The sequence below is a fragment of the Ammospiza nelsoni genome, chromosome 2 (assembly GCF_027579445.1).
Source record: "Ammospiza nelsoni isolate bAmmNel1 chromosome 2, bAmmNel1.pri, whole genome shotgun sequence".
In the NCBI taxonomy this organism is placed as follows: Eukaryota; Metazoa; Chordata; class Aves; order Passeriformes; family Passerellidae; genus Ammospiza; species Ammospiza nelsoni.
This window is the reverse complement of record NC_080634.1, coordinates 1,812,907-1,838,729: the sequence shown is the minus strand read 5'-3', so window position 1 is coordinate 1,838,729 and position 25,823 is coordinate 1,812,907. Positions and strand designations below refer to the sequence as shown.

The 25,823-nt window shown below is 46.2% G+C and overlaps 1 protein-coding gene across 2 annotated transcripts in view; it reads right to left on the bottom strand.

Moving 5' to 3' along the window:
• The window catches only part of GDPD5 (glycerophosphodiester phosphodiesterase domain containing 5), a 101,544-nt gene that overhangs the window by 19,991 nt on the left and 55,730 nt on the right, over positions 1 to 25,823 (bottom strand). For both annotated transcript variants that reach the window (XM_059466756.1, XM_059466755.1), the window contains 6 exons: positions 10,906 to 11,009; positions 7,448 to 7,541; positions 7,016 to 7,075; positions 4,408 to 4,506; positions 3,148 to 3,241; positions 602 to 747 (listed from right to left, as the gene is read on the bottom strand). In XM_059466756.1, the coding sequence (XP_059322739.1) occupies positions 602 to 747; positions 3,148 to 3,241; positions 4,408 to 4,506; positions 7,016 to 7,075; positions 7,448 to 7,541; positions 10,906 to 11,009 (597 nt within the window). The remainder of the gene's footprint in view (positions 1 to 601; positions 748 to 3,147; positions 3,242 to 4,407; positions 4,507 to 7,015; positions 7,076 to 7,447; positions 7,542 to 10,905; positions 11,010 to 25,823) is intronic.

Sequence of the window (25,823 nt, the reverse complement as noted above, 5' to 3'; positions counted from 1 at the left end):
TATCCCCATATTTTAGAGAGCATCCATAACTAACCCTGCCCATGGCAGGGGCTCAGAACTCAATGGTCTTCAAGGTCCCTTCCTACAAAAACTTCTGGGCTTCTGTGACCCAAATTTTCAGTAAATTCCTCAACCTGACTGAAAGGAAGTGAAAAAACACAAAACAACCCCAAAAAAACAAACAAACAAAAAAAAAACAAAACCAAAACAAACCACCAACCCTACAATGGACAAGAGGATACACTCATAAGCAAGAGCCATTAGGGATTTAATAAGTACATGCAGCAATGAGACCTCATTACTGTACTGCCCACACAAGAAAGCTGAAGCTTGATTTCATGAGAGAGGACCTGACCTGACACAGATTTATTTCCCAGACAAGCCCTTCTCCTGCTCTGGCAGAAGATGTTCATTGTCAGGGTTTGCTGCTATCAATCAGGCCAGCAGGTTAACTGCTGTTATTTTTACTATGTAAAGAAGCTGTGCAGCAAAGCCAGTGTTTCTTGATTTCCCCTGCACAAGCAGCACAAACCAAAGCTCTTTAGAAGCCCGCAGAAAAAAAGAGCCACCCCAAAGAGATGGTGGCAGGGTCCCCACTCACCATGGGAGCCCCTCGGTGCCCCAGGACGGCTGGCCTGGGTGCCAGGGCTGCCTTGTCCATGATGCAGGGCGAGGAGATGGCCAGGGGCACGAGGTAAAGTGCAACTACGACTGCCAGGTACGCAGTGAACATCAGCATCTGCGAGGCTGGGGAGGACAGAGACACAGAGAGATGGTGAAAAGGCGGGCCCCGACCCCCTCACGGCACAGCAGCAAGGGCAGGGCTCCTCTGTCCTCCTCCACTGATCTGCTCTCAGCGTTTAGGGAAAAAAAATAAAAATTCAAGTCCTGAAAAAGGTTTTCACTTCATTTCGTATTGGGGAAACAATAAATAAAGTGAATTGCTTCAACCTCCAGAAACGGAGCTCAAAACGTTGTTGGCGTTTCCACCCTTTGGGTGGGACAGCACCAAATTTTGCCCTGCCTGACAAGAGAAATAATTCACCAGCCACACACAGCTAAAAATAAGCCATGGCACCACCTCAGTGCATTGAAAGTTTATGTTGGTGGTTCACCAGCACCACCCACCCCAGCCAGGGCAAAGCCACTTCAGCTGCTCCTGCCTTGAGATTTGCACCAGAGAACTGCAATAATGCTTTACTGAGCAGGCTGGAGATGTTTAAATAACTCCCTGGGCTGTGACAGAGCTGCAGTGCTTGGGGCCAGAGGAGCAGTTCTGCCTCCCATGCCACCCAAATTCCATTTATCAGTGACTTCCCAGCAAGCCCAGGCTCCCTGGGAATCCTTTCAACACCTGAGATATCTGGAGCCACTTGAAACCACAGATGTTACAGCAAAAGACTTGATTTTTAAATTTTTTTTTTAAATTATTATTTACTTTGCAAACTGATGAAGGCTTTGGAACTCAAGGGATAGCCTCCAAAAATAAAAAGGGAAAAAAAAAGAAAAAAAACCCCCAAACTATTTAAAACAAATATTTGCAATGGATGCAAGATAGAGAAGGCGGTGGTTTTTTTATTTTTAGGCCCAGCTCAGCTCCTGGGCACAGCTGATCTTGTTTCACTCATAAATAGGCTCCTTTTGGCTTCCAGCATCCAACAGGCTCATTCACACATGTTCCCACAAGGCAGAAAGGAACTCCAGGAACTCTGCCAGGGATTTCTGCCTCCATCACTCAGGGAGCACTCCAGGAACTCAGTGACACCTCATGCTGTGTCCTGCACCTTAAAGCTGTCACCAGCACCCAAACCTGCAGGCAAACACAGAATGGGATCCTGACCAGGCTCTGAACATTCAGTTTAACCAGAGCAAAAAAAAAAAAAAAAAACCCATAAAAATTGCTCAGAAAAGAAAAAAAAAAAAAAAAAGCTGAAATGCCACAAAGAAAGGGCAAGAATAGGCTTGCACCAAGACCTGCAGCTGTTTCCAAAATATTAAAATCCTGTTTTCCATTAAAAGTGACTGGAGGTTCTCACAGATATTTTGGGTTTTTTCCTTTTATTTCTAAACCACCATGTCTGTACTAAAAAGGCTGTAAACTCTTCCAGGTAAGGTAAATTCCGTGGTTCAAATGAGTCTGAAATAATCTTAAGATCAAGAGATGGCACTGTTTTTTGTTAAAAACAAACAAAATAATTCAGGAACAGAAAGAGAGAAGGAAAACAGCTTCCTGGCTTATTAAAATAATAATAAAACAAAAAGACAAGGAAAAGGAAAAAAGAGAAATGGGGGGGGGGGAAGAGAAACAAGAGGAGGAAAAGAGAAACAAGGAAGAGAAAAAGTGAAACAAAGGGGGGAAAAAGAGAAACAAAGGGGGGAAAAAGAGAAACAAGGGGGGAAAAAAGAAGGGAAAAAAGGGGGAGGGAAGAGAAACAAGGGGGAAAGAAGAGAAACAAAGGGAGAAAAAGAGAAAGGGTGAAAAAGAGAGACAAGGGGGAAAGAAGAGAAACAAGGGGGAAATAGAAACAAGGGGAAGAAAAAGAGAAACAAAGGGGGAAAAAGAGAAACAAGGGGGGGAATAGAGAAACAAGGGGGGAATAGAGAAACAAGGAGGGAAAAAGGAACAAGGGGGAAAAGAGAAACAAGGGAAAAAAAAGAGAAACAAGGGGGGAAAAAGAGAAACAAGGGGAGAAATAAAAAGAAACAAGGAGGGAAAATAGAAAAAAAGGAGGAAAAGGAGAAACAAGGGGGAAAAGAGAAACAAGGGGCAGAAAAGGAAAAACAAGGGGGAGAGAAAGAGAAACAAGGGGGGAAGACAAACAAGGTGGGGAAAGAGAAACAAGGGGGAAAAAGAGAAAGAAAGGGAGAAAAAGAGAAACAAGGGGGGAGAAAGAGAAACAAGGGGGGAGAAAGAGAGAAACAAGGTGGGGGAAAGAGAAGGCAGTAAAAAGAGAAACAAGGGGAGAAAAAGAGAAACAAGGGGGTGGAAAGGAAAAACAAGGGAAAAAACCCAAAAGAATCAAGGGGGGGGGGGGGAAGAGAAACAAGGAGGGAAAAAAGAGATAAAAGGGGGGGAAAAAGAGAGAAAAAAGAGAGAAACAAGAGGAGTGGCCAGTGCCCGCCCTGCAGGGACCAGGAGGTACTCACTGGCTTTCTCTGTCCGTGCAAACTGCCCTGCCACCAACCACGACAGCGCTGTCACAGCTGCCAGGGCTCCTATATGCAAGAAAGGGGCTGTGGCCTGCAGGGAATAAGAACAGGAGAGGAAAATGGGATTAAAAACAGCCCAGCACCTTGAAAATGTGCTGGTTTTGCAGGTTCTGTTTTGGCCATTGCTTTCTTCTAAATGCTGATGGTGCCTCTGGCTTTTAGGCTGCTCTGAAGAGAAGGGAGGAAAGCTCTAACCCCTTTTAGGGGAATTTCTCCCTCAATAACAGATATTTGGGGAAATGGCTACTGGAGGGAGTCCAGAGGAGGCCACAGAGCTGCTCCAGGGCTGGAGTCCCTCTGCTCTGGGACCAGGCTGGGGAGTTCACCTGGAAAAGGCTCCAGGGACAACTTATTGTGACCTTTTAGGGACTTAAAGGGTAAGAAAATGTGGACAGACTTTATTAGGGTAAGCTGCAGTAGGATACGAGGGAATGGTTTTAAACTGGAATAGTCTAGGTTCAGACTAAATATAAGGAAAAAATTTCAGGATAATGGTGGGCAGGCCCTGGCACAGGGTGCTCAGAGCAGCTGTGGCTGCCCCTGGATCCCTGGAATGTGCAAGGCCAGGCTGGACAGGGCTTGGAGCAGCCTGGGACACTGGAAGGTGTCCCTGTCATGGCAGGGGTGGCACTGGATGGAATTTAAGGTCCCTTCCGCCCAAACTCTTCTGGAATTTTCTGAACACACTGGCCTGTATCAGCAGGGTGCAGCACCATGACACAAAGCTGGGGATGGATCATCTGAGTCGTGATTCTGCTCTCCAATTCCCTGCCTAAATCTTAAAAATACCCCAATAAAATGAAGCACTTCTGAGAAATGTTAGTCATTTGTGTGAATGCCATTTCCACCCCCTGCATTTGCATAGATTTGCATACTCCCAAATGCACGTCAGTGGTCACCTCTTAAGCAAAATGGGGAAAATATTTTTGGACTTCTTTTTTTGAGGAACAGGGGAAAAGGAACAGAGAGCAGATCTGTGAGAAATTAAATTTGTAGGTATTTTCCTTTCATACTTTTCTTGCCCTTCAAGACACCACAAGTCTTCCTTAAAACAATTTTCTCATTGGCAAGATTTCAATCTGGGCTGTGACAACCATCAAGACAGAGTTTTATCATACAGAAATACATAAATCCCATGGAATTCAGCTGCACTGACCCCTTTCCTCCCCCAGGGAAGCATCCATGCAAACAACTTACCTGCAGTGAAATAAAAACCATGTCCCACTCATCATCCCAAAGCTGTGCTATCGATGACATGGTCACCACAGTGGTTATCAAGGTTGTCACCAGGCCAATCTGCAAGAAACCAGGGGGTATTTACAGGCTGGGGACTGTGGTTGTTATAAAAATTAGGTTGGGTTATTTATTATACATTGGGAAATGGAGAGAGAAAAGCATTGCATGTAATAAAAGGTCTGAAAAAAGCGATTGATGGGGAAGGAGGTTGGGCTCATGTTAGAGCAGATCCTGGGGCTGGGAAGGGACAGTGGTGGCACTGAGGTGACAGACCTCAGCCCCCAGGACCTCCCTCTCTCATGGAAGCCCTCAGAGGTCAGAGCAGAGCAGTCAAAAAGAAAACACAACCTCTGTGATGAAGGTAAAGAGTTCAAACCATGGAAAAGTGCCACAGAAATACCTCCAGCTGCAAAGACTGGAAATCTGGGCTGCCTGTCTAAAAATAATTCCCCACTCTCTGCCTGTGTCTGGTATTCAGCCTCTGCTCTTCTGCCAGAGCCAAAAGATGCTGCTGCAGGTCCAAAATCTGCAGGGGAGACTTGGCAGAAAACGGATCCCCAAAAATGACTGGATCATGTCAGGTGCACAGGGCTCCTCCAGGACCATTTCAGGTTTAATATCCAGACCAGCAAATCAAATCCCACATTGCCAACATTTACAGAATCCCTTCGGTGCATGTAAACAGGATTCCTCTTTCTAGAGCCCTATTTCCCCTTGGTGTGGCCATCCTGTGTCGGGACACAAATCTCCACTCCTCCCATCAGCTCCAATTTATTGTTTCTTCTCCTCCCCTCACACTCACCTCCCACTTGGCTCACACCCCTCTGCACAGAATTGCAGGAGAAAATTGGAAGGAGCTGGGTGCTTTGCCCATACCAGCCTTTCCCACACACTTTAATCTATATTTGAAGTTAATTCAGTATAGTTCTGAGAAAAATATTAACTTATTCCAGCCTTGTGTCTCAGCCTCCTTAGGAAGCTGGGGGAGGTGTGGGAAAGAGACAGAGCCACACATCTGAGATGAGAAGAGAAGGGGGATTCTTTGGAAGGGGAGGAAGGGTGGGAGTCCAGAGGGTAGAACTGATCACCAACACATCCCTCTTCTGGACTTACTCATCTAAGCCCACCAGCTTATCTGAAAATACCATTTTTCCTGATGAAGAAACATATGTCAGACTCAAGAATTAATAACTTCTTTTGCAGCAGCAGTCAGTCAGTCCCTGCCCCCTCTCTGATTGCATCCTCTTCCCCTGAGGAAGCATAATTTCTACCATCCCTAAGAAAAAAAGGGAAAGAAAAAAAGGGAAAGAAAAAAAGGGAAAAGAAAAAAGGGAAAAGAAAAAAGAATAAAAAGGGGAAACAAAAGGAAAAGGAAAAAAGGAAAGGAAAAATGAAACTAAAAAAGGAAAAGAAAAAAAGGAAAAGAAAAAAAAGGAAAGAGAAAAAAGGAAAAAAGGAAAAGAAAAAAGGAAACTGAAAAAAGGAAAAGAAAAAAGGAAAAGGAAAAAAGGAAACTGAAAAAAGGAAAGGAAAAAAAGGAAAAAAGGAAAGGAAACAAAGGAAAAGGGAAAAAGGAAAAGAAAAAAGGGAACAGAAAAAAAAGAAAAGGGAAAAAAGGAAAGGAAAAAAAAGGAAAGAGAAAAAATGAAAAAAGGAAAAGAAAAAAGGAAAAGGAAAAAAGGAAACTGAAAAAAGGAAAGGAAAAAAAGGAAAAAAAGGAAAGGAAACAAAGGAAAAGAGAAAAAGGAATAGAAAAAAAAGGAACAGGAAAAAAGAAAAGGGAAAAAAGGAAAGGAAAAAAAAGGAAAGAGAAAAAAGGAAAAAAAAGGAAAAGAAAAAAGGAAAAGAAAAAAAGGAAACTGAAAAAAGGAAAGGAAAAAAAGGAAAGGAAACAAAGGAAAAGGGAAAAAGGAATAGAAAAAAAGGGAACAGGAAAAAAGGAAAAGGGAAAAAAGGAAAAGGAAAAAAAGGAAAAGTGAAAAAGGAAAAGGGAAAGAAAAAAGAGGAAAAGGAAAAGGCAGGGTGGGGAAGTGTCTGCTGTCCCTGTCCTGGGAGGTTCAGGCTCTGATCCTACATCACGTGCAGAATTTCAGGAGGAGGTGGGCATTGGCAGATCCAGGACTGCTCCCTTCATTCCCAGTCAGCAATCTGCCAGCTGCAATGGGATCCTGCCAACCCATTTTCTGTCCCTGCACACCTTTCCCTCCCTTTCTGTGCTCCCAATATCTTTCCTTGTGTTTCACAGCAGCGTTTCTCCAACTGCTCCACACACAAATCCCCTTGGGCGCAGCAAACCTCGCCCTGCACACCCTCAGCTGCAGCTCCTGCCTCTCCTTCTCCCAAGGCCCTCCCAGCTGGGGCCTCCAAGCACGCTCTGAACAGCTTCAGCTCTGCTCAGCCCCTCTCCAGGCTGGGCTCAGCCCAGAATGGAGCCCCAGGGAGGTTCCTGGAGCCCCTGAGCTGGGAATCAGGCTGCCCTAAGCACTGATGTCCCTCCATCTCTACATGTGGCCTCTCTATCATCGAGGACCAAAAGCATTTCACCAAATTCTTTGGAGCTGAGATTTACCTTGTGCAGCCAGTGCAGGTTCATCTGCTGCCCCACAGCTATGTGACACAGGGCCAGGATCTGGGAGGGACAAACAGACAGTCAGACAGAGGCACATCACCACCCTGAAGGGTTTGAGCATGCAGGGACAGTGCCACCTGGATGGATGCCTCCCTGGAAGTCCCAACACCTTGGGACAAAGGGAAACTACTGCCAGCTGTGCCCAGAAGTGGAAACTGGTCCATACCATGGGTAACAAAACTGCGGTATCTGTCTTTTACTTTTGAGCATCTGAGCTCAAAGAGCATCAATTTTCCCCTTTAATTTTATGCAACTTCAGGCTAAGAGAAAGAGAGAGAAATCACTCCTCAGCTTGCTGATGGCCTGAGGAATTCGTGGCCTTTGTAAAGCCAACACACAAAGCTCTAGGAAATGGGATTTCATTGTACTCACCAGTAACATTGTGATGTAGGTGAAGCCAGCAGCAGTTGTTACAAGGATTGGAATGGACCAGTCACTCCAGTATCCCATCCGGTTATACAAAAACCTGGGGGAGAAGTGGGAAGGGCAGATTAAGAAGGGATTCAACACCAGGACAGCTTCACTGGGGTTAGACAAGACTTTAGAAAACAGATCTTTCTCTAGAAAAGAGATGGCAGCAGCAAAAAGCACAAGTGACAGCCCAGTGCTTTAATCCCTCATGGAAATTCATGGATAGGGAGAGGCAGCGAAACCCCAGAACCCTTCTGGCAGCTTCTGACAGCTCAGACCTGACCTGGATTCAAATTTTGCCTCTGGATTTTTAGGAAAAAAATCCCAAAACAACACAACATCCCTAAATTGCCTTGGATCAGGGTTGACATTACCTCTTTGGCACAGCAAGGACAGGATGGTCCTGGGGTGGAATCAGCTCAATCAATGAACTGGCTGTTTTTTTTTTTTTTTCTTTTTTGGCCTCTTAGTGCCTTTTCAAAATTTTAAAATTGTTTTAATTTTTTGGTTACAACAGACAGAAATGCTGCATTATATAAATGCAGGTCAAAGACTCAATCTCCTCCCCAGCACTCAAACCCAGCATCACTCATCAGCCAGAAGCTCTGGTCTGTTTGGACAAACCCTGGGGTGACTTTTGGGGCTGTCCTGTGCAGAGCCAGGAGCTGGACTCCGTGATGTAATTCAGGATATTCTCTGATTCTAATTCTGTCCGGGAGCAAAGCTCCCCTGTGGACCTGGAGAGCAAATCCTTGGGCTCAGCAGGCAAGGCCCAGGTCCAGGCCCTGCTCAGGGAGTCAAAGAGCACAAACCCAGGGATCTGCAGGGATCCAGACGTGCTGCTAGGAAAAAAAGGGGAAGAAAGGAAAGAGGGCTCCTCTGAAGTCTTTGCTGATGCCACCACCCAGAGCTTCCTTGGCTTTCAGGCCATTTAAGCTTTTGCTCTGATGTCCCTTCAGTGTCCCTCTGAAAGCACCAGGCCTTCACTTGATGTGCAAATGATTGTTTTAAACTGCTGGGTCCATGGGAGCTAAGGAGCAGAGGAGCTTTCTCCAGAAGCAAAGAGGAAAACCTTTGCTACACAGACTTGCATTTATGGTCCTGCTGCAGGGGGAACACAGGCAGGGTCACAAATCAGAGCATCCCCCTCAGCCTGCCTGAGCTAGAGTGAAGGTTCTGGTGCAGTACAAACCTCAGACAGTGCAGGGCTGAACTGTAATACTGTAATGAAATCAAGTGTAGACACCAAAAAGGAAAATGCCAAAAGCAATAAATTAAAAAAAATTACTGAAGAGGCACAGAGCACCTTCACTTACAAGGACCTCAGTGTTAAAAGCCTGAAGCAATACATGCTGGCCCACAGTTTCGCCTTGTCCTCTTAAAACCCATTTCAATCCCAGAACAGCCCTTTGGTCCTCACAAGTTGAAATGACCCAGCTGCTGTCCAAGCTGTCTGACACACAGGTAAAAAGATGAAAAATCTCCTCAAGGGGGCAGAGGGAAAAGGCGCTCAGAGGTTTGGGTTGAAAAATCTCCTCCTAGAGGGTGGTACAGAGCTGGAGCAAGTCCCAAAGACGGGGGAAATCTTCCTCCAGTCCCTCTCCACCTGGTGGGACAGGCTGAAGGTGACAGGAGCCAGGAGAGCTGCAGGGATGAGCTCTGGAGGGCAAGAAGGAGCTCAGCAGCTCCTCACACCAATATCACAGCAACTCCTTCTCCCAGCTCCTCTGCAAGACCCTGGCTTGGTGCACTAGCTTGGTGTGCCATGCCCCAAAGAACCCTTCCTATCATCTGGAGGAGCTCCCAGCTTGCCAAGAAATCAGCGGGGCAGAGAGGAAGGCAGCAGGAGCAAGCAGCAAAGAAATCTTGTCCAAAACCACCACCCAGAAATGACAACGACAGAGGAACAGCAAAGGTGCTGCTTCTAAACACCAGGACCTCGCTGTGCCTCATCAGCAACAGGTTCACAGCCCTGTTGGGAATAAAATGATGCTTTCAAGTCCTTCTCATCCTGTCTGCCCCCAGACTGCTCTGTTTTCAGGGAGCCCATGCAGCTGTGCTGGAAGGGAAGGGCCAGGCTCAGCCTGCACGGACCCAATGGAAATTATTTCTCCCCTTGCCTGGAACTGGCATGGCTGTAATTAAAGCCTCACCCTGCGCTCTCCTCCTCCTACCCAGCCTCTCCACAGCTGTCTTCCAGAACCCTGCTCGACCTCTGGTGGTGTGTGGAGCAGGGATGCAGCTGGGGTTACAGCACACACAGAGGCTGTGCCTGAAATGCTGTTTTCATCCAGAGAGCCTCTTCCAGCTCTGTGCTGCACAGGAGGGAATCCTTTCCCTCTTGGGATGTGCTTCCATGCATCTGGGATGCATGGCAGGGACAGGACTTTGGTGACATCTGTGTTAAATCCCAAATGCCTCTTGCATGCACAGAGCAGAGCTGCACATCTCCCCCCACTCCTGCAAGAATATTTGGGGACCCAAAACTTGGCAGCACTGCAGCTGCAGTGCCCATTCCCAGCATTCCCAGGGCTTTCCTTCATTTCTGAAGGAATGTTTTTGCCCTCTCACAACTCTGTGCTCAGACAGAGCTGGTTTTGCACTGGAGCAATCACATCCTTTACTGAGGGTACAAACTGAAGAAGAGAAGGGTTCCAAAACACCACTTTAAAAAAGGCATTTTTATCATGCTGCTGTTACAAATAATACAGAACCACAGTAATGGTTTCACTTCTCACCGTGTGGGTGTGAGCAAAGAGAAAAAACCCATTTTCTCCTGGGAGGAGCCAGCTCACATCCCCATGTTGGTAAACACTCTCCCTCACACAGCTCCAGCATCTAAAGCAGATGATTTATTTAAGGGATCAGCTCCCCACTGTGCTTTAAAATCCACTTTACATCTTATGTTTGACAAGAAGATGATGTCAAAGCAGTTTGGTTAGAATACAGCCCAAGGTGCTGTCAAAATGTTTTAAGATGCTGCCGATAATAAAAGGGAGAATAATTTCCAGCACTGGAAGGCAGCTGGCAACACCCTAAATTCCAGCACATCCCACTGCAAAGCTCCTTTTCAGCTCCTTCCAACTTTGTATAATATTTTCCACACCCATGTGCTTCAGGCTGAATTTCTGCCATGGGTATTTTGTGGAATAGCTGCAGCCAAATTGCTCAGTCACTTTCAAATCCAGCCAACCATCAAGATAAACAAAGAAAAACCCAGCCACCAAGTGGAAATGTGAGGCCACATCACATCTACACACAGATCAGGCAGAAGGAGCTCTCCTTGAGCCCCACTTCCCACCCCATTTTCCCTTTCTCATTATTACAGCTCCATCCAAAGGATCTGGATGAACCCCAAGCTGCATCAAGCAGGTGCATGATGGCTAAACCCCAAATTTCCTGAGGGAAGCGCTACTCACCAGTTGATTTCATTGTAGTCATTGTGAACTTCCCACCAGAAGTAAAACCACACCAGGGTGAGGAAGAAGGATGAGGTGAGGATGAGGAACCAGAGGCGCTCCCACTGTGGAGGAAAAGAGAAATCAGTGTCAGTAGGATCCCAATTGGTCCCAGCTGTGGAGACTCAGTGGAGTAAAGAGGCATTTCCAAAGGCAGATTTGGAAATGTTCCAGATTTCCCCAGGTCTGGGCTGAGGGCTCATTTATGTAGATTCACCTTATGGAGGGCTGGAAGAGCATTTCTCCAGCTGCCAGGGAAGAGGGGGCATTTCTGGATATGGAGCTGGGGTTTTGTTTGCTGAGGATTTTTTTGTTGTTTAGGTGGGGTTTTTTGGGTTTTTTGAGGCAATTGCTTAATTACCTTTTGCATTCTCATGCATCTTTCCCCTCCCGTGGGCTTAGCCTGAATGAGCAGCTATCACATGGTGAAGATTACACAGCAGATTAGGGATGTTCCTACTCCTTATTCCTTCCCCTGAGGTGCTCAGATCCTGCAGAGCCAAACCACCCATCCCCAACATTTATTCCTTCCCACCACCACATATTTCAAGTGTTTTGCAAACAGACCACACCAGCACCAACACTCAGCACGCAGGAGCATTTCAAGTTCTCCTCAACACACACAAAAGAAATCCCTCAAATAAATCTGTTCAGTGCCCCTGCTCCAATGCCATGGGTAAAATCCCAAACCACAAGGACATCAATCAGGGACTTCAAACTGCCTCCCACCAGCACCATTTCCATGAGCTCCTGGTTGGTTTTTACCCCTTGGCCCTAAACAGTCCACAGGTGTTTTCATTTCAACAGGGAAAACACGGAAATAAATTCTGCACGGAAAATATTCCAACAAATCCTCTCTTCCCAATGAGCAAGGAAGGATGAAGACTGGAAAAGACCATGAGCAACTCTACCACTGTAATTCCCTTCCAGATCCTGAGCACACATTGATTTTTTTTGGAAAATGCTCTTTTCTCTGGTGAACTATCCCGGCTTTTTAATTATGCAAAACAATGTAACCAATGTAGTGACAATAGAAACATTAAAAAACACTAGGTTTTGCCTCCTTTTCCATGCTAAGGGCTGGAGTTACCTACTTACCTGTGAATTATTTTATAATTATTTTTAACTGTGACTATTTTTTATTATGTATCACCCTGGATACTAATACTGTGATACAGCTCTTCCATCATAGGAAAAACAAAAGCCAAAATGAAGCAATAAAAGGGTTGGAATGATTTTGCTTTTGCTGTGCCAAAAATGATGTTTTCTCATAGAAATCCCAAATTCTTGGCTGTAAAAGCCAAATCAAGACATGGGTGCTCCTGGATCCCTGGAATGGTTCCAAAGGCTGGACAGGGCTTGGAGCAGTGTGGGATAAGGAAGGTGTCCCTGCCCATGGTGGGGTGGCACTGGATGGGCTTTAAGGTCCCTTCCAACCCAAACCATTCCCCTCCTTCTGGATGCCTCCCACTCTGCACATTCCCAAGATCCCAAACGTCAATTTCCCACTGTTAGTTGGAATTTTCTCTCCCCCTCTCCATTGGGGTCTCACACCTTTTTGCATATTTAACCCATATAAGCTAAATATGGGTTATATTCCCACATATATTTGGGGTTTTCCAAGGGAAGGGAGGTTTTAGGTCCCTTTTATGCCAAAGACCAACATTTCTACAAAAATCCCACCCTCCAGCTCTTTAAAGGTCACTCTGGGCTGAGCTTTGCTGATATTCATGCACTGGATGGCACTGATTTGATAAACAAGCCAAGGAGAACATTTTAAACCTTTGAGCTCTTCCCCCTGTATATATAAAGATAATTCCCCCCCTTATTTACATGCAGGCAGCAGAGCTTGTGGCAAGCTCTCCAAAAGCTATTTTGGGTCTGTCCTTGAGGGTGCCCTTGCCATGCCTTGCTGGTTTTGTGAAAACCCAGGCAAATTCTTCTGTCTCAAGGCATCCTTCAGTGAGTTCAGGCACATTTCTCAGTGAGCTTCCAGAAAAAAAACCACAGAATATTTGATCTTTAGGTCCCTTCCAACCGCTCTCTGATTCAGTGATCAACAGACACAATCAGAAGGGCCCCAAAAGGAAATTAATGACAACACAGACATTCTACCAAGTTGTAGATTGCCAGATTTTAAAATTTTAATTAAAATCACAGAATCCTTAATAACAAACAAATATATAAATCAGTGTTTCATACACATTCTCCACCACTTTTGCACATCCTCAATTCCTACACTGTTCCAGCTCCAGGATAGGGGGTTTTGGGGAAAAAAAACCAATCCACATATTGAAGGAATTTTCAGAAAAGCCATTCAGTTTGATTCATCTGTGACATTGGCTCATGGATTTTCCCCACTCCTGTGCTTGAAGATTTAACCTTGTTTAAAACAGCACTGAAATTCATATCACAGGGGACAGATTTTCCACTTTAGGGATTAGTTTTGGTTAACTGAAGGCTCTGCCAGTCTCTTTTGCTGTAGCTCCCCAAGCCAGACAAAGCATTATTTACTGCAGTGCACAGGAAAGCAGAGAGGCTCAGGAAGTTTATTTCATTTATTGCAGGATCTGTGGGAGATGTTGTGAGGTTTAACCATACACACACTCCCACCAGCCCCTCCTACAAGGACTTTCTCAGTTCTATATTAGAAACAGGAATTTCTCACCTATTTCATTCCAGATGATCACACATATGCCAGGAGACACCTCCCAGCATGGAACCATTCGTGAACTAAAAAAATCTATTGACCAGGAAATCCAGGCTACCTAAATTGCCTCTTTTGCTTCCAAAAAGCAGATCAGCACTGTATCAGGATTCAGAGTCTGATGTGAACTTAGAACAGATAATCAACGCTTAAGATCTTTAAAAATCAAGACTGCCCACCAGGGTGAGACTGCATTGATCTGGTCATCACTGCATTTACATGTGCCTCTCTTCCTGAAGTTAATTCTATTAATCATAGAATTAGAAAGGCTGGAAAAGAACTCAAGATCAACCATATCATTAATATTCTTCATATTATATATTAAGAGTATTAGAATTAATATTTATATAATGATAGGATAGATATATAAATAAATTCAATATATTTATAATTAACATTGATTTAAATTACATAATTAAGCTGGCTCTATCAGAACTCTGTCCCAAACCCCGTAGGCAAAACAGAGGGTTCAACATGTGAGGCCATACTAAATTCCTTATTTTTACCACATAACAGAGAGTTCAACATGTGAGGCCATATTCAATTCCTTATTTTTACCACATCCAGTCCCCAAGGCTGCTGCACCCCGAGTTCAGCTGCCCCCTCACACTCCCTCTGGCCCCAGCTGGGAAGCAGGGCCAGCACAACACTCTTGGCTCCAGGTCTGCTCCATGGGAGCCAAGGAAAGGCAAGGCCAGAGCCAGCTGATTCCCTGACAGAGCCAAGAGAGCAGAAGGATTCTGCTCCAGAGAAGCTGCTGGAGTCACCCCAGCTGACAGCAGCCCTGAAATGCCATCCTGCACCTGTGCTGCTTGCTGGAGTCCCTGTCAGCTCATCCCAAGCAGGATTAGCATCCCTGAGATCCACCTACGTGTCCCATCCTTGGGATGAAACAGCAGAACCCTTCCCAAAAGCAAACCCACGCCCCCAGCATCCTCCCTGGCACCCAGAGAGCTTCAGAGGAACTGGGAGGAGAGAAACCTGCTTTGAACTGGGAGTGGGCCTGAGGAAATGCCTCTGCTGGCTGGGTTAGGGCTCCATTCCCACAGGGATGAGCTCACAGCACACATTCCATCAGCGTGGGTGAGGCTGGGTCCCTTCCAGGGACCTGTGCATCCTCAGGAGCTTTCCTGTGAGGGAAGCCAAATGCCACTGCTGGAGCATGCTGAAGGTCACCCCAGCACAGCTCAGAGGGGAACAGATGGATTTTGTATTCCCTCCTGGAGTCACATCCACCTGTGGGGATTGGCTCACGACAAACCCACTGTGCCCAAAGCTCTCCCAGAGCAGCTGAAACCACAGCAGAGTCCACCTAAAAATTCCAGCAAAAGCTTCCATCTAAAGAGAAAGATTCCACTGAAAGATTCCACCTAAAGAGAAAGATTCCACCAAAAGCTTCCATCTAAAGAAATAGATTCCACTGAAAGATTCCACCTAAACAGAAAGGCTCCACATAAAGATTCCACCTAGAGATTCTACCCAAAGAAAAATATTCCACCCAAAGAAAAAGAAAGATTCTACCTAAAGAGAGAAAGATTCCACTTAAAGCTTCCACCCTAAACACAGGGAGGAGGTTGTGGGTGCTTGGAATTGAGGAGATCCACCTCAGAGCAGATGGATCTTACTCACTTAAAGGTATTTTCTTCAATAGACTGAGAACTGGAGAGCATCAATAGCTTGGAGCAAGCTGGTGTGGTGGAAGGTGTCCCTGCCCATGGCAAGGGTTGGAAGAAGATGATCCCTAAAGTCTCTTCCAACGCAAACCATTTGTGGTTCTCTGAACTCTACAAGGAACCACCACTGAGATTGGGCAGAGGACACAGCCCAAAGTTGTGCAGATGTTTAAGTCAGATGAGTGCAACTGGGCACATTTTTATTAAAAAAAAAAAAAAAAAAAAAAAAAAAAAAAAAAAAAAAAAAAAAGAAGAGTAAAAAGGGAAAAAAAAAGACGGGGGAAAAGGGAAAAAACTGTGGGGGAAAAAAAAAGAAAAAAGGAGGAGAGAGGGGGAGGAGGAAGCTGACCCTCTTGTTTCTGGAGCTGCCAGTCATCGACAGAAAAAAGGCTCTTATTGAAGCCCAAGTGCCTCTGGGAATCCATGGCTTTCAGTCCCTGTGGAGAACCCTACCCATTCTCTGCCTCCTGAGCACAGTGAACCTCCTGTTCATTCATTAAAATAATGAAATAACTAAATGAAAATCTAACTAGAACAGGAAGAAGCTGTTTAACAATGTCTTACCCCTCCTCTCCCCCTTCTTTTTTTTTTTTTTTTTAATCAGAAAATCTCCAGTTTTGAAAAACAGAAGCCTTTTAGAGAAAATTTAATATTTTAAAGCAATTTCTTGCTGAAGGGCATCTTGGCTTGAGGATGGAATTTCTGCTGAGAGGAATCTGGAAGGAGCCTGAGCCCTCCCACAAATCTGGCAGCACATTGTGCAGGGCATGCACAAGCAGACGGAAAACAGCAGCACGTGGATCCGACCACACCAACAAAACCCAGTGTGGGAATCTTCCTCCAGCTCCATACTGTAAATCTCCCTGCTGGAAGTTCTGTGTGCAGGCAACATGCAGAGATATTCAATAAAGCCACACTTTCAACCTTGAAAATGCAACAAGGTCAAAAGGTGTTTTATCTCCCTGCAGCGCATTCCATCCTTGTTGTCCCTAAATATCCACTAGCTCAGGCACCTGCCTTTAGCAAATCAATGGGGTTTTTGAGGGATCAGTCCTGAACAATTGCTCTCTACCTCAGCAGCAAATCCAGGAGCTGGAGTTGGACTGGAGCACCAGCACCATCACTCAAGTGTGTTTTCAGATCATTCTAATTCACTCCTGGATCCAACAAAGAGTTTATTAAGGAGTCTGCACTCCACTGTTTTCTGGCATTTTCAAGAATCAATTTGCTGCAGGCATTTATCAGTATTAGTTTGGAGAGGAAAGGAGGAGAGGTAACATTTATCCAGCAAACACAAAGGGAAAACTGACAGGACAATTCCTCATTTCGGGATTACCCAATCAGATCTTGTCCAAACAAACAAAACATTATCTTCAAGCAAGTTATTAAACCATCTCTGAGGATGAAAGATGACTCCATCTCCCAAGAGAACCAGAAACTGAAGATCACCAGGAACAAGTGTCAGCTGGAGTGTTTTGTCAATGGGAACACTTTAGCTCTTAAGGAGAAATTACAAACTCTCCTTATTAACTCTCAGTATGTGAATGCAGAGCCCTTAAAGCAGTGGCTTGTACTGAATTCCCACCTCCTCTGGCTTCTGCTCCAGGGTTTCACCACCACCCTGATGGGGAGAAATTTCCCTTCTGTGCAGCTGGAATTTCCCCCGATGCAGGCTGTGCCCACTGCCTCTTGCCAAGGGCCATCCTGGCTCAAGCTCCCCAGGCCAGGCTGGACAGGGCTTGGAGCAACCTGGTCTAGTGGAAGGTGTTGGAACAGGATCATCTTCAAGGTCCCTTCCAACACCAAAAAATTATCATTCTGTGACCTTCTCTATCCTCTCCTTAGGTGCTGGGAGCAGCAAAATCCTCTATTCCTACTTCCATCTGCACAACCCCAGCTCTCCACCCCTCCTCCTCTGCTCCAAGCAGTTTGGTGGCCCCAGTGGGCTCACTTCTGTCTGTTCTATGGTTACAGGGAGCCCTCAGTGCTCAGATGAGTTCCCTCAAGTGTCCTTGGAGAGGAAAACCCACATCTGGCACTGCCATTGTTACAGCCCAGGGTGCAATCAGCCTTTGCTGCCAAAAGCACATCCAGCAGCTCCATCCGGCACTGCTGAGGGGCAGAACTAATGGAAAGCATCTTGCACCCCAAGGATTTGAAGCATTTAAGTGAGCAAATCAATAGAACTGAGTAGCAAACGTTGGCCTCACAGACCTCACACACACCCGAGGCGCCTGGGCTGAAATTCCCTCACCTAAGGCTGCAGAGGGATCAGGCTTTGATCCCTCTCTTGGACTCAAGATTCAGGAACCCAGGGAGCAGGAGGAGCCTGCAAGACCCCACAGTGCATCAGGCAGCTCCCACAGGACTTTGTAACATGCCCAAAGGCTTTGTTTTCTCTCCATCCAACAATCGCGACCATCTGGTGCAAAGCTCTGCTTGAACTCCTCCTCCACCTCTTGCTTTTCACTCCTCATCCTCAACTCTCTGCCTTCCCCCTGTCTTGGCTTAGTACTTCATATTTCATAAGGAATGGGACTTTCCCCAGTTGCTACAGCCCTGTCCAGGAAGGAGAGGGAGTGACTGAAAGGATAAATTTGGGAGCACAACAAATTTGAGGCAGTCTGGTCACTTCAGAAACACTGCAGAGGTTTTTAATCCTTGGTAACCCCTGTGGTCTTGCACAAGAGGCACCTGCCAATCATTAAAGAAATGGGCAGAAAAAGGAAGAAATTGGGTCTGGCAGACAATGGGTCTGAAGCAAGGAGCAGAGAAAGAGAGAGAGAAGAGAGAGAAGAGAGAAAGAGAGAAAGAGAGAAAGAGAGAAAGAGAGAAAGAGAGAAAGAGAGAAGAGAGAGAAAGAGAGGAAAGAGAGAGAGAGAGAGAGAAAGAGAGAAAGAGAGAAAGAGAGAAAGAGAGAAAGAGAGAAAGAGAGAAAGAGAGAAAGAGAGAAAGAGAGAAAGAGAGAAAGAGAGCCCTGATGCTGAGGCTTCAACACTTCACCAGATGTTTCCTGAACTAAGTCACTGCACATCTCAGGCACATCTTGTTTGATTATTACAAAGCCTGGGCTAAGAGCACTCTGCACACCTTGTTAGAAGAGGCCATGAATGAGATTCCTGAGCTGTGACATGCTCCATTTACAATTCCATTTAGCAGGTCACAGAAAGGAGCAGAGAACATATTCCTGAAATATGTGCTCCTGCTGGGGCTGCTGGAGCTGAACTGCAGCACAACAGATGCAACTCAAAGAGAGCCAAAGCTCTAAAACTACCATTGCTACACGTTGTGAAACACCTCCAGCTCCCAGCCTCCAAAAACACAACCACAAAGGCTAGGGCTGATTCCCTCCAGGCTTGCAAAGCTGGGAGCAACGGGACAGTTTTGCTTGCCTGACCAGCAAGGAGAGGGATAGAGGGATGCAAACTGAGGGATAACCCAGCCTCCCTCCCCACAGAGTATGTCAGAGCACCAGTTTCTCTCCAGGTGTCCACCACCCACCAAAGGCAGCACTTCACTGCATGCCCAGCATCCATCACAGGAAGCACTGGCAAGCCTGGATGGCAGGGATGGGAATTCCTGTGCTGTTCAGACAGCAGCACAGCTGGAGCCAGGGCTCTCTCTGGCTGCTGGAGGCCCCTGGGGACTTTCAGCAGCAATAATCACGTCCTGGACCAGCTCTGCTTCCAGCAATTACATCCTTGCTCTTTCATTCAAGGCAGAGGTAAACAAAAACCCCTGAGGGAGCCTCTGATTCATGAGGAAACAGAAGAGAGTGAGAGGGGATCCCCAATCTATCCCCCACAGCATGAGTTACTCTACTCCCACAGCTCCTGATAATGTTTTTAACCTACTGGATTTTGCCCAGCCAACATTACCAGTGCTTCTGGACAAACTCATGGAATAATCCAAATATTCCAAACCCATTCCTGATGCTAATAAAGCACCATCATCTCCTTTTTCACTTTCATACTTGGAGGCCAAGGGGAGACAGCTAATTTTTCCAGACTAAATAGGTCCAGATTTTTTTTCCATTCTTTACTGATAAGCCTTATCTAGGGAAGGAAAAAAAAACCAAACAACCCAAGGTCCTTGCAGAGACCAAGTGGCTGAGGTGCAAGGCTTGCCTGAAGTGGGGCACCTTGCTGGGCACAGCATCCCTGCTGAGCTCTCATCAGCATCAAGCAGCAGGAGGATTTCATGCTCAGAGCCTCCTGAGGGTGTCATTCCTGCTAACTCATGCCAGGCTCCTGACAGTCCTTAGCAAAGGCACATGATGGTGTCGACTTGCATTCAGCTGATGGTTCACTTTAATTAAAGCACCAGCATCCTGGGGCAAGGGGGTCAGGATTAAAAACAGCTTTCATAAAAGTAGGCTCAGTAAAAAAAAAAAGGACTCTATAATCTACCTAAGAAAACAGCCAATGAAGGCTGTTAAATGTAATGGCCTCAGCATTACATTTTACTCAAGTAATCTCAGAAAAAAATTATTATCAGCAGGAGGAACATTTTGTGCCCATCCTGGGGATTTTGGAAGGTGTTTCCTTAATGTTCAGCTTCTGGCTCCAGGTGGAAATAGGACATTTGGGCCCTATACCAAGCCTGGAAAAGATTGCAGCCTCTAAAAAGCCCAGCAAAGCGGTGACCCAACCACCCTGCACCTCAATGGATCACTCAGTGCCAGGGGGAACAGCTCCAATTTGCCTGTACTGATCCTATTTCTGTCCTGGCCCCAGACTGCTTTTGTCATTTGTCCAGCTCAGGCTCAGATGTGCCCCCAGCTCTCTCCTCTTGGCTGTTTATGAGTTTAATAAGCACAGCTTTACAGGAAGAACACTGAATTAGAGAAATCCCGAATATTTATCCCTATTTAAAGAGAACTACTGCATTTCAGAATTGCTTACAGGATTTCTGCCCTAAAATGTTCTATAAAATATCCTAAATAATCTGACATAGATGTCAAATAGATGCAAGGGCAAATGACTGGACTGGGAGAAGAAACAGACAGTAAGTTTATTCCTTGGACAATTTTCCCTTGCCTCTTACCCTTGGCAGCAAATGTCTGCAAGACAAGTTCTAAAAATACTATCTTGTCATGATGCTTGGCACAAAAGGGACAAAAACAAACCAAGGATTTCTGTGCTGGTTGAAAGGGCAAGAGCATCACCAGCCAGAGTTGGAAGACAAAATCCCTACAGAAGAGGCAGTGGGTGCCATTCTTGGTACCAATAGCCAATTTTTCTGGATTAAACCCCAGATTAGACCCAGTGTGGGTCTAGGAAAACTTTGATTGGTATGACCAACAAACAGCAGCCTGTGGAACCTCCACAGAAGGACAAAGCTAAACCAGGAGCATCAACACCAAAAAGCAAACCAGAACATCTCCCACATGGAAACCCACTCAGCTTCTCAGAATTCTCTCTCTCCATCAGTGGCACAAGTGACAGGCAATGACATATTAAAAAAGCATTTGCAAGGGTTGATCATTGAGCGATTCTGCCTGAAGGGTCAGCTGGTCTCCAGCTGAGGACAGCAGCAAGGAAAATGCTAAAGCAGGAGGTGTCTAAATGCATGTGTTATTCAGAAACCACTGGGAGGCACAAAAGCGAGGGCTAAAATAAGCAAAATTTATAGAACAGTAAAAGCTGCAGCCAAGAAGTGAAAGGTCTGACTTACACAAGGTCCCCTTCTCACTTCCCAGCAGCTCTGACACATCACACTCACATCACTGCTGTTGCATTTTCTGTGATGTTTATAAACTCTGGCATGGCAAAGTTGGGTTATGTAACAACAACCCTGCCATGCGTGCCTGGACAGGAGCCAGGGCCTCCCCTGCAGCCATTTCCCCTCAGTACCATCACCGGGGCTGAGAGGCAAGCAGCCAACGCGCAGACAAGAGAAACAAGTTGTTACCATCCTGTTTGAAGCAGGAGCAAGAGCCTCCGTGCTGGAAACCTGAAATGCCTCAGTGCCTGACTGGAAAAGGCCCTGGAACTGCTCCATCCCCTCCCTGCTCCTTCCAGGGCAGCCCATGAACGGTGCCCAGCCCAAAAGAGGGGCCCTGCTCTATGAAATCTGGTTGATTTCTCTTCATTTAAAGCTGAAGCATCTGCAGCAAAAGCACAAAGGAGGCTTTGAGCAAGAGGCATGGCCAGGGAGATGAGGAGTTCCCAAGGGAGGAATTCCTGAGTCACCCTTCTGGAACCAGAGCAAATTTAACATTTCATAGAGCCATAGGATGGTTTGGGGCAGAATGAACCATGGGCAGGGACACCTTCCACCGTCCCAGGCTGCTCCAAGCCCTGTCCAGCCTGGCCTTGGGCACTGCCAGGGATCCAGGGGCAGCCACAGCTGCTCTGGGCACCTGTGCCAGGGCCTGCCCACCCTCACAGGGAACAACTCCCAATTCCCAATCTCCCATCCTTCCCTGCCCTCTGGCAGTGGGAGCCATTCCCTGTGTCCTGTCCCTCCATCCTTGTCCCCAGTCCCTCTGCAGCTCTCCTGGAGCTCCTTCAGGCCCTGCCAGGGCTCTGAGCTCTGCCTGGAGCTTCTCCTCTCCAGGTGAGCACCCCCAGCCCTCAGAGCATCCCCAGGGCCTCCTCTGGGCTCTCTCCAGCAGCTCCAGCTGCTGCTGCTGTGTCCCCAGGGCTGCAGGTGGGCTCTCACCTGGGCTCAGGGACAGAATCCCCCTTTTCCTGCTGCCCATACTGGGGAATCAGCCCAGGAATCAATCTCCAGTGAGCGCCCTTGGAAGCAAAGCAGCACCATGGGTAGCTGCTCTTTGGAGAGAAAACTCACTTTATTTCCTCACCACAAAATCGTTTGCAGCTCCAGAAAAGGCATTTTAATGTGGCTGATCTTCTCAGCTCTGTGGAAATGGGGATAATTATTGCTCTGCTCAAGAGCTGCACGTTGATTACAGCGACGGAAGGCGGCACAGAAATAACAAATCTGCCAAACTGCTGCTCCTGCACTCCACAGTCTGTCCAAGCAGCAGCACAGCCAGCCTGACTTTCCACTCCCCTTTCAGAGGACAACCTGGAGAGGGCATTTTCTGGAAGTTCCAAACAGCTGGCACTGAAAATAACCCAAAACTCAAGATTTTCCCTACTCCATCACTCACTGATTGTGAAACATGCCAGGAAAAAAGTGCTCATCCTGCAGCTCTGCCACGTGACTGAGGACAATTTGGATGAGCAAACTGCTTTTCACAATTCCATCTCTTTGCACAACCCAACATGGATTCAGCAAGTTGAGATAAAAGTTGATATAAAGCCCCTGTGGTGGCCTGGAGAGGATGGATCAGACAGATCCCAGCTTGGGGAAGAATGCAGGAAAGAATTCCCAAAGCAGCACTGGATTGCAGCCTGGGCTTTTACAGACAATGGAAATGTGGCTTTTGGCTTCACATCTGGGATAGATGCTCATAAAAAATATTTCTAAGCACAGAAATAGATCATACCCAGAGTGTCAACAAAAGGGATGGGTTTTATCCCAACCACACAACCTCTCTCCTGCTTAGGGAACAGAATATGGCCCAAAATGAGGCACAACTTGTGTGATACCAAGGCATAACACCTGCATTCCATGATCCTTCTCCATCTTTCTCGTGGAGCAAAGCAGCTCTTCAATCTACTGCTTGGAGGGGAAGCTTGGCAGACATCAAAATGCTTTAAAGGCTGCTGACCACACTCACAACCAATTTTTTCTCTTCCTACTCTGTTCAGATAATAACAAACATCTTGGACCTGAAGGAAGGTAAGATAAATGCAGAGTAAAGAAAAAAAAATTGAATTTTCTGAAGTAATTGAATTTTTACCTGCCCTGCAAAGAAAGCTTTCCAGCCTATTTCTCTCCTTCTTCCTGCAAGAGCAAAAACTGCTCGTGCAGCAAAAGCCATGGCAGGAAAGTCATCTGCAGAGTCACTGCAAAGTCATCTGTCACCTCTGTGAGCTTTGTCATCACAATCCCTAAGCAGGGGTTTGAGCCACTGAGAAAGGGAACTTTGGGGAGGAATGGCCTTGAACTTGTTCTGCCTTTGGCTGGGCTGGGTTTTTTCCATGCATCTCAGAGCATCAAAACTGCTTCAGTAAGAAGCAGCTGGTGAGAAAAATACCCAGTTTTTCAATCAGCAGCTAAAGCAGTCCTGGCTCTTAATTATGACTAATTATATCAAGGCACATTTGGTATAAGACACCTGTTTATTTTTCAAAATGAGAATACAGCCAGCATTGCCTACACAAAGCACAGGAAAAGTAAAAACTCATTTACAAACTCACTTGAGGGTGTCAACTGTCTGCCTGCAGGACACCCACCCCAAAAAACCCAATCCTTTGCCACAGGAAATATCTGAATTATCCACAGCTCCCATTTCAGCAGGACTGATGGAATTTCTAAATATAGCACGTGCTAAGCCATATTTCCTATTTTTTGCAGCCTCTTCAGCAGCCTGGTTATTCCTGCTCCAGATCTGCAGAGAGAATATCAGGAATATTTCACAGAGATGCAGAAGGACTCTCTGTTCCTTCCTCTCCAAAGGCAGTCCAGGAAGCTCAGGGGTAGGAGCTGCATCTGCTGCTTCAGCCCACAGGCTCCAGAGGAACCTTGCCTCGGGTTTGCTCCAGCACCAGACAGGCTGCAGCTCTCAGGAGAGCCAGGAGAAAGGGAAAAGCAACAGCTCTGAAGCCAAGCAGGAGCATTCTCCCTGAGGGATGTGGGCTTTGACATGGTCTTGCTGCATTTAATACCCACACAGGGCTGATCTGGCCCTTACCTGTCTCATCTCATTTTCCAAAGCATCTCCCAGCTGTGGCCAGCAGCTCTGGGAGCAACACAAAGCATGGAGAGGACAAAACCAGGGAGGCCTGACATTACTTTTCTCCACCACACAAATATTTGATGAGCAAAGCTTTCTTACCATCAAAGCAACAACATCAGAACTGATTTTCTCCAGCCTAGGCCCACCCCTCCAAAACATCCTCCCTAAAGCAATGACTGCACTATGCCAGAGTGAAAAAAAAAAAATAAAAAACATTAATAAAAGTAGTGTCAATAAATCTCCTGGCAGCAGGCTGTGGCCACAAGCCAACCTGATTTACAGCTGAGCTTGCAGGAGGCAAGAGACAGGAAAAAGGTGGAATATGCTCCCCCCCAACCTCAAATTAGGAAGCCACAGGGAGAAGTGCAGATGGATGCTGGCATTCCCAGCAGGAGAATGGTTGCCAGAAGCAGGCACAAAACCATCCTGTTTGGCCAAGAGAACAGATCTGGACCATTTACAGCAGCAGATTGAGCTTGAGGTCACTTATATGATCCATAAAAAAATTTAAAAGTATTTAAAATCACATTTTGGAGTGTGTCCAGGGAAGGGAACAGAGCCCCAGGAGCTGCTGAGGGAGCTGGAAAGGGGCTCAGCCTGGAGAAGAGGAGGCTCAGGGGGGACCTTGTGGCCCTCTGGGGGTTTTGCCTGGAGAATCTTGTCCAGAAGTTTGGGCTCTGCCCATGAACAGCCTGAAGTTTTCTCCCCCTGCATCACAATGTCTCCAGCAGAAAATGGGGACTTCAGAGGAGCTGGAAGATTGATTTCTGTGGCCAAGTCTTTTTCTTCTTGCTGTGCTCCATGCTGAGTGCAAAACTGAGTTATTAACATGCAGAGCTCCCAGGGCTGATGCATGTGGGAAACCACCAGACAGACGTGGCAGCTGCCTGAGGTCGGGCAGGAATAGAAAATAAATCTGACAGAATCAAACAGAAGCTCAGAGAAGGCTGAACTCTGTTTTCTGCTGGCAGGTATTTAAAAGAAGCAAATAAAACTTATCAAAAGTACCTTGTCAAAACCATGGCCTGTGGCGCACACAGAAAAAAGCTTCTAAAAACAACCAAACAGACAAAAAAAAATTCCTAAACAAAATGATAAAGCCACCACACAGAAACATAAAAACCCCACAAACCAAAACTCAACAAACACCAGTCATAGACTCAGAATGACAGAATTGTTTGGGTTGGAAAATCCAGCTCCAAAGCCCTGCCATGGGGCAGAGGGGGTGCAAAACAACTCCTGTCACCACTGGACAGCACAATTCCCCCATCAGGAGCAACGAGACCAGGCTGCAGCCATGGATTCAGGAGACACCCTGGCACAAACATGGGATAAGCCAGCCCATTAAAGCAATTGCACCTTAGATGCTATAAAGCTTAATAAACTGCTCCTAAATTATTAGATCTGGCCTGATGTAATATCCCTGGCCTGCTTTGAGCAACAATCTATAGGTTTATTGGGTTATAAATTAGAGTCAACAACTCAAGCAGGGCACAAATGAAAGATCTGCTTTGGAAGCAGAATTACCATGACACCATAAATAGTGACACACTGCACCTCCCTTCTTTAATTCCTCTTTACATTGAGGCTGGGCTATAACTTTTAAGATTTAAGATTAAATTTTTTAAAGAATCCTGCAGTTTGGGAATCTTCCTTCCAACAACATCTTTTTAAACCAAAT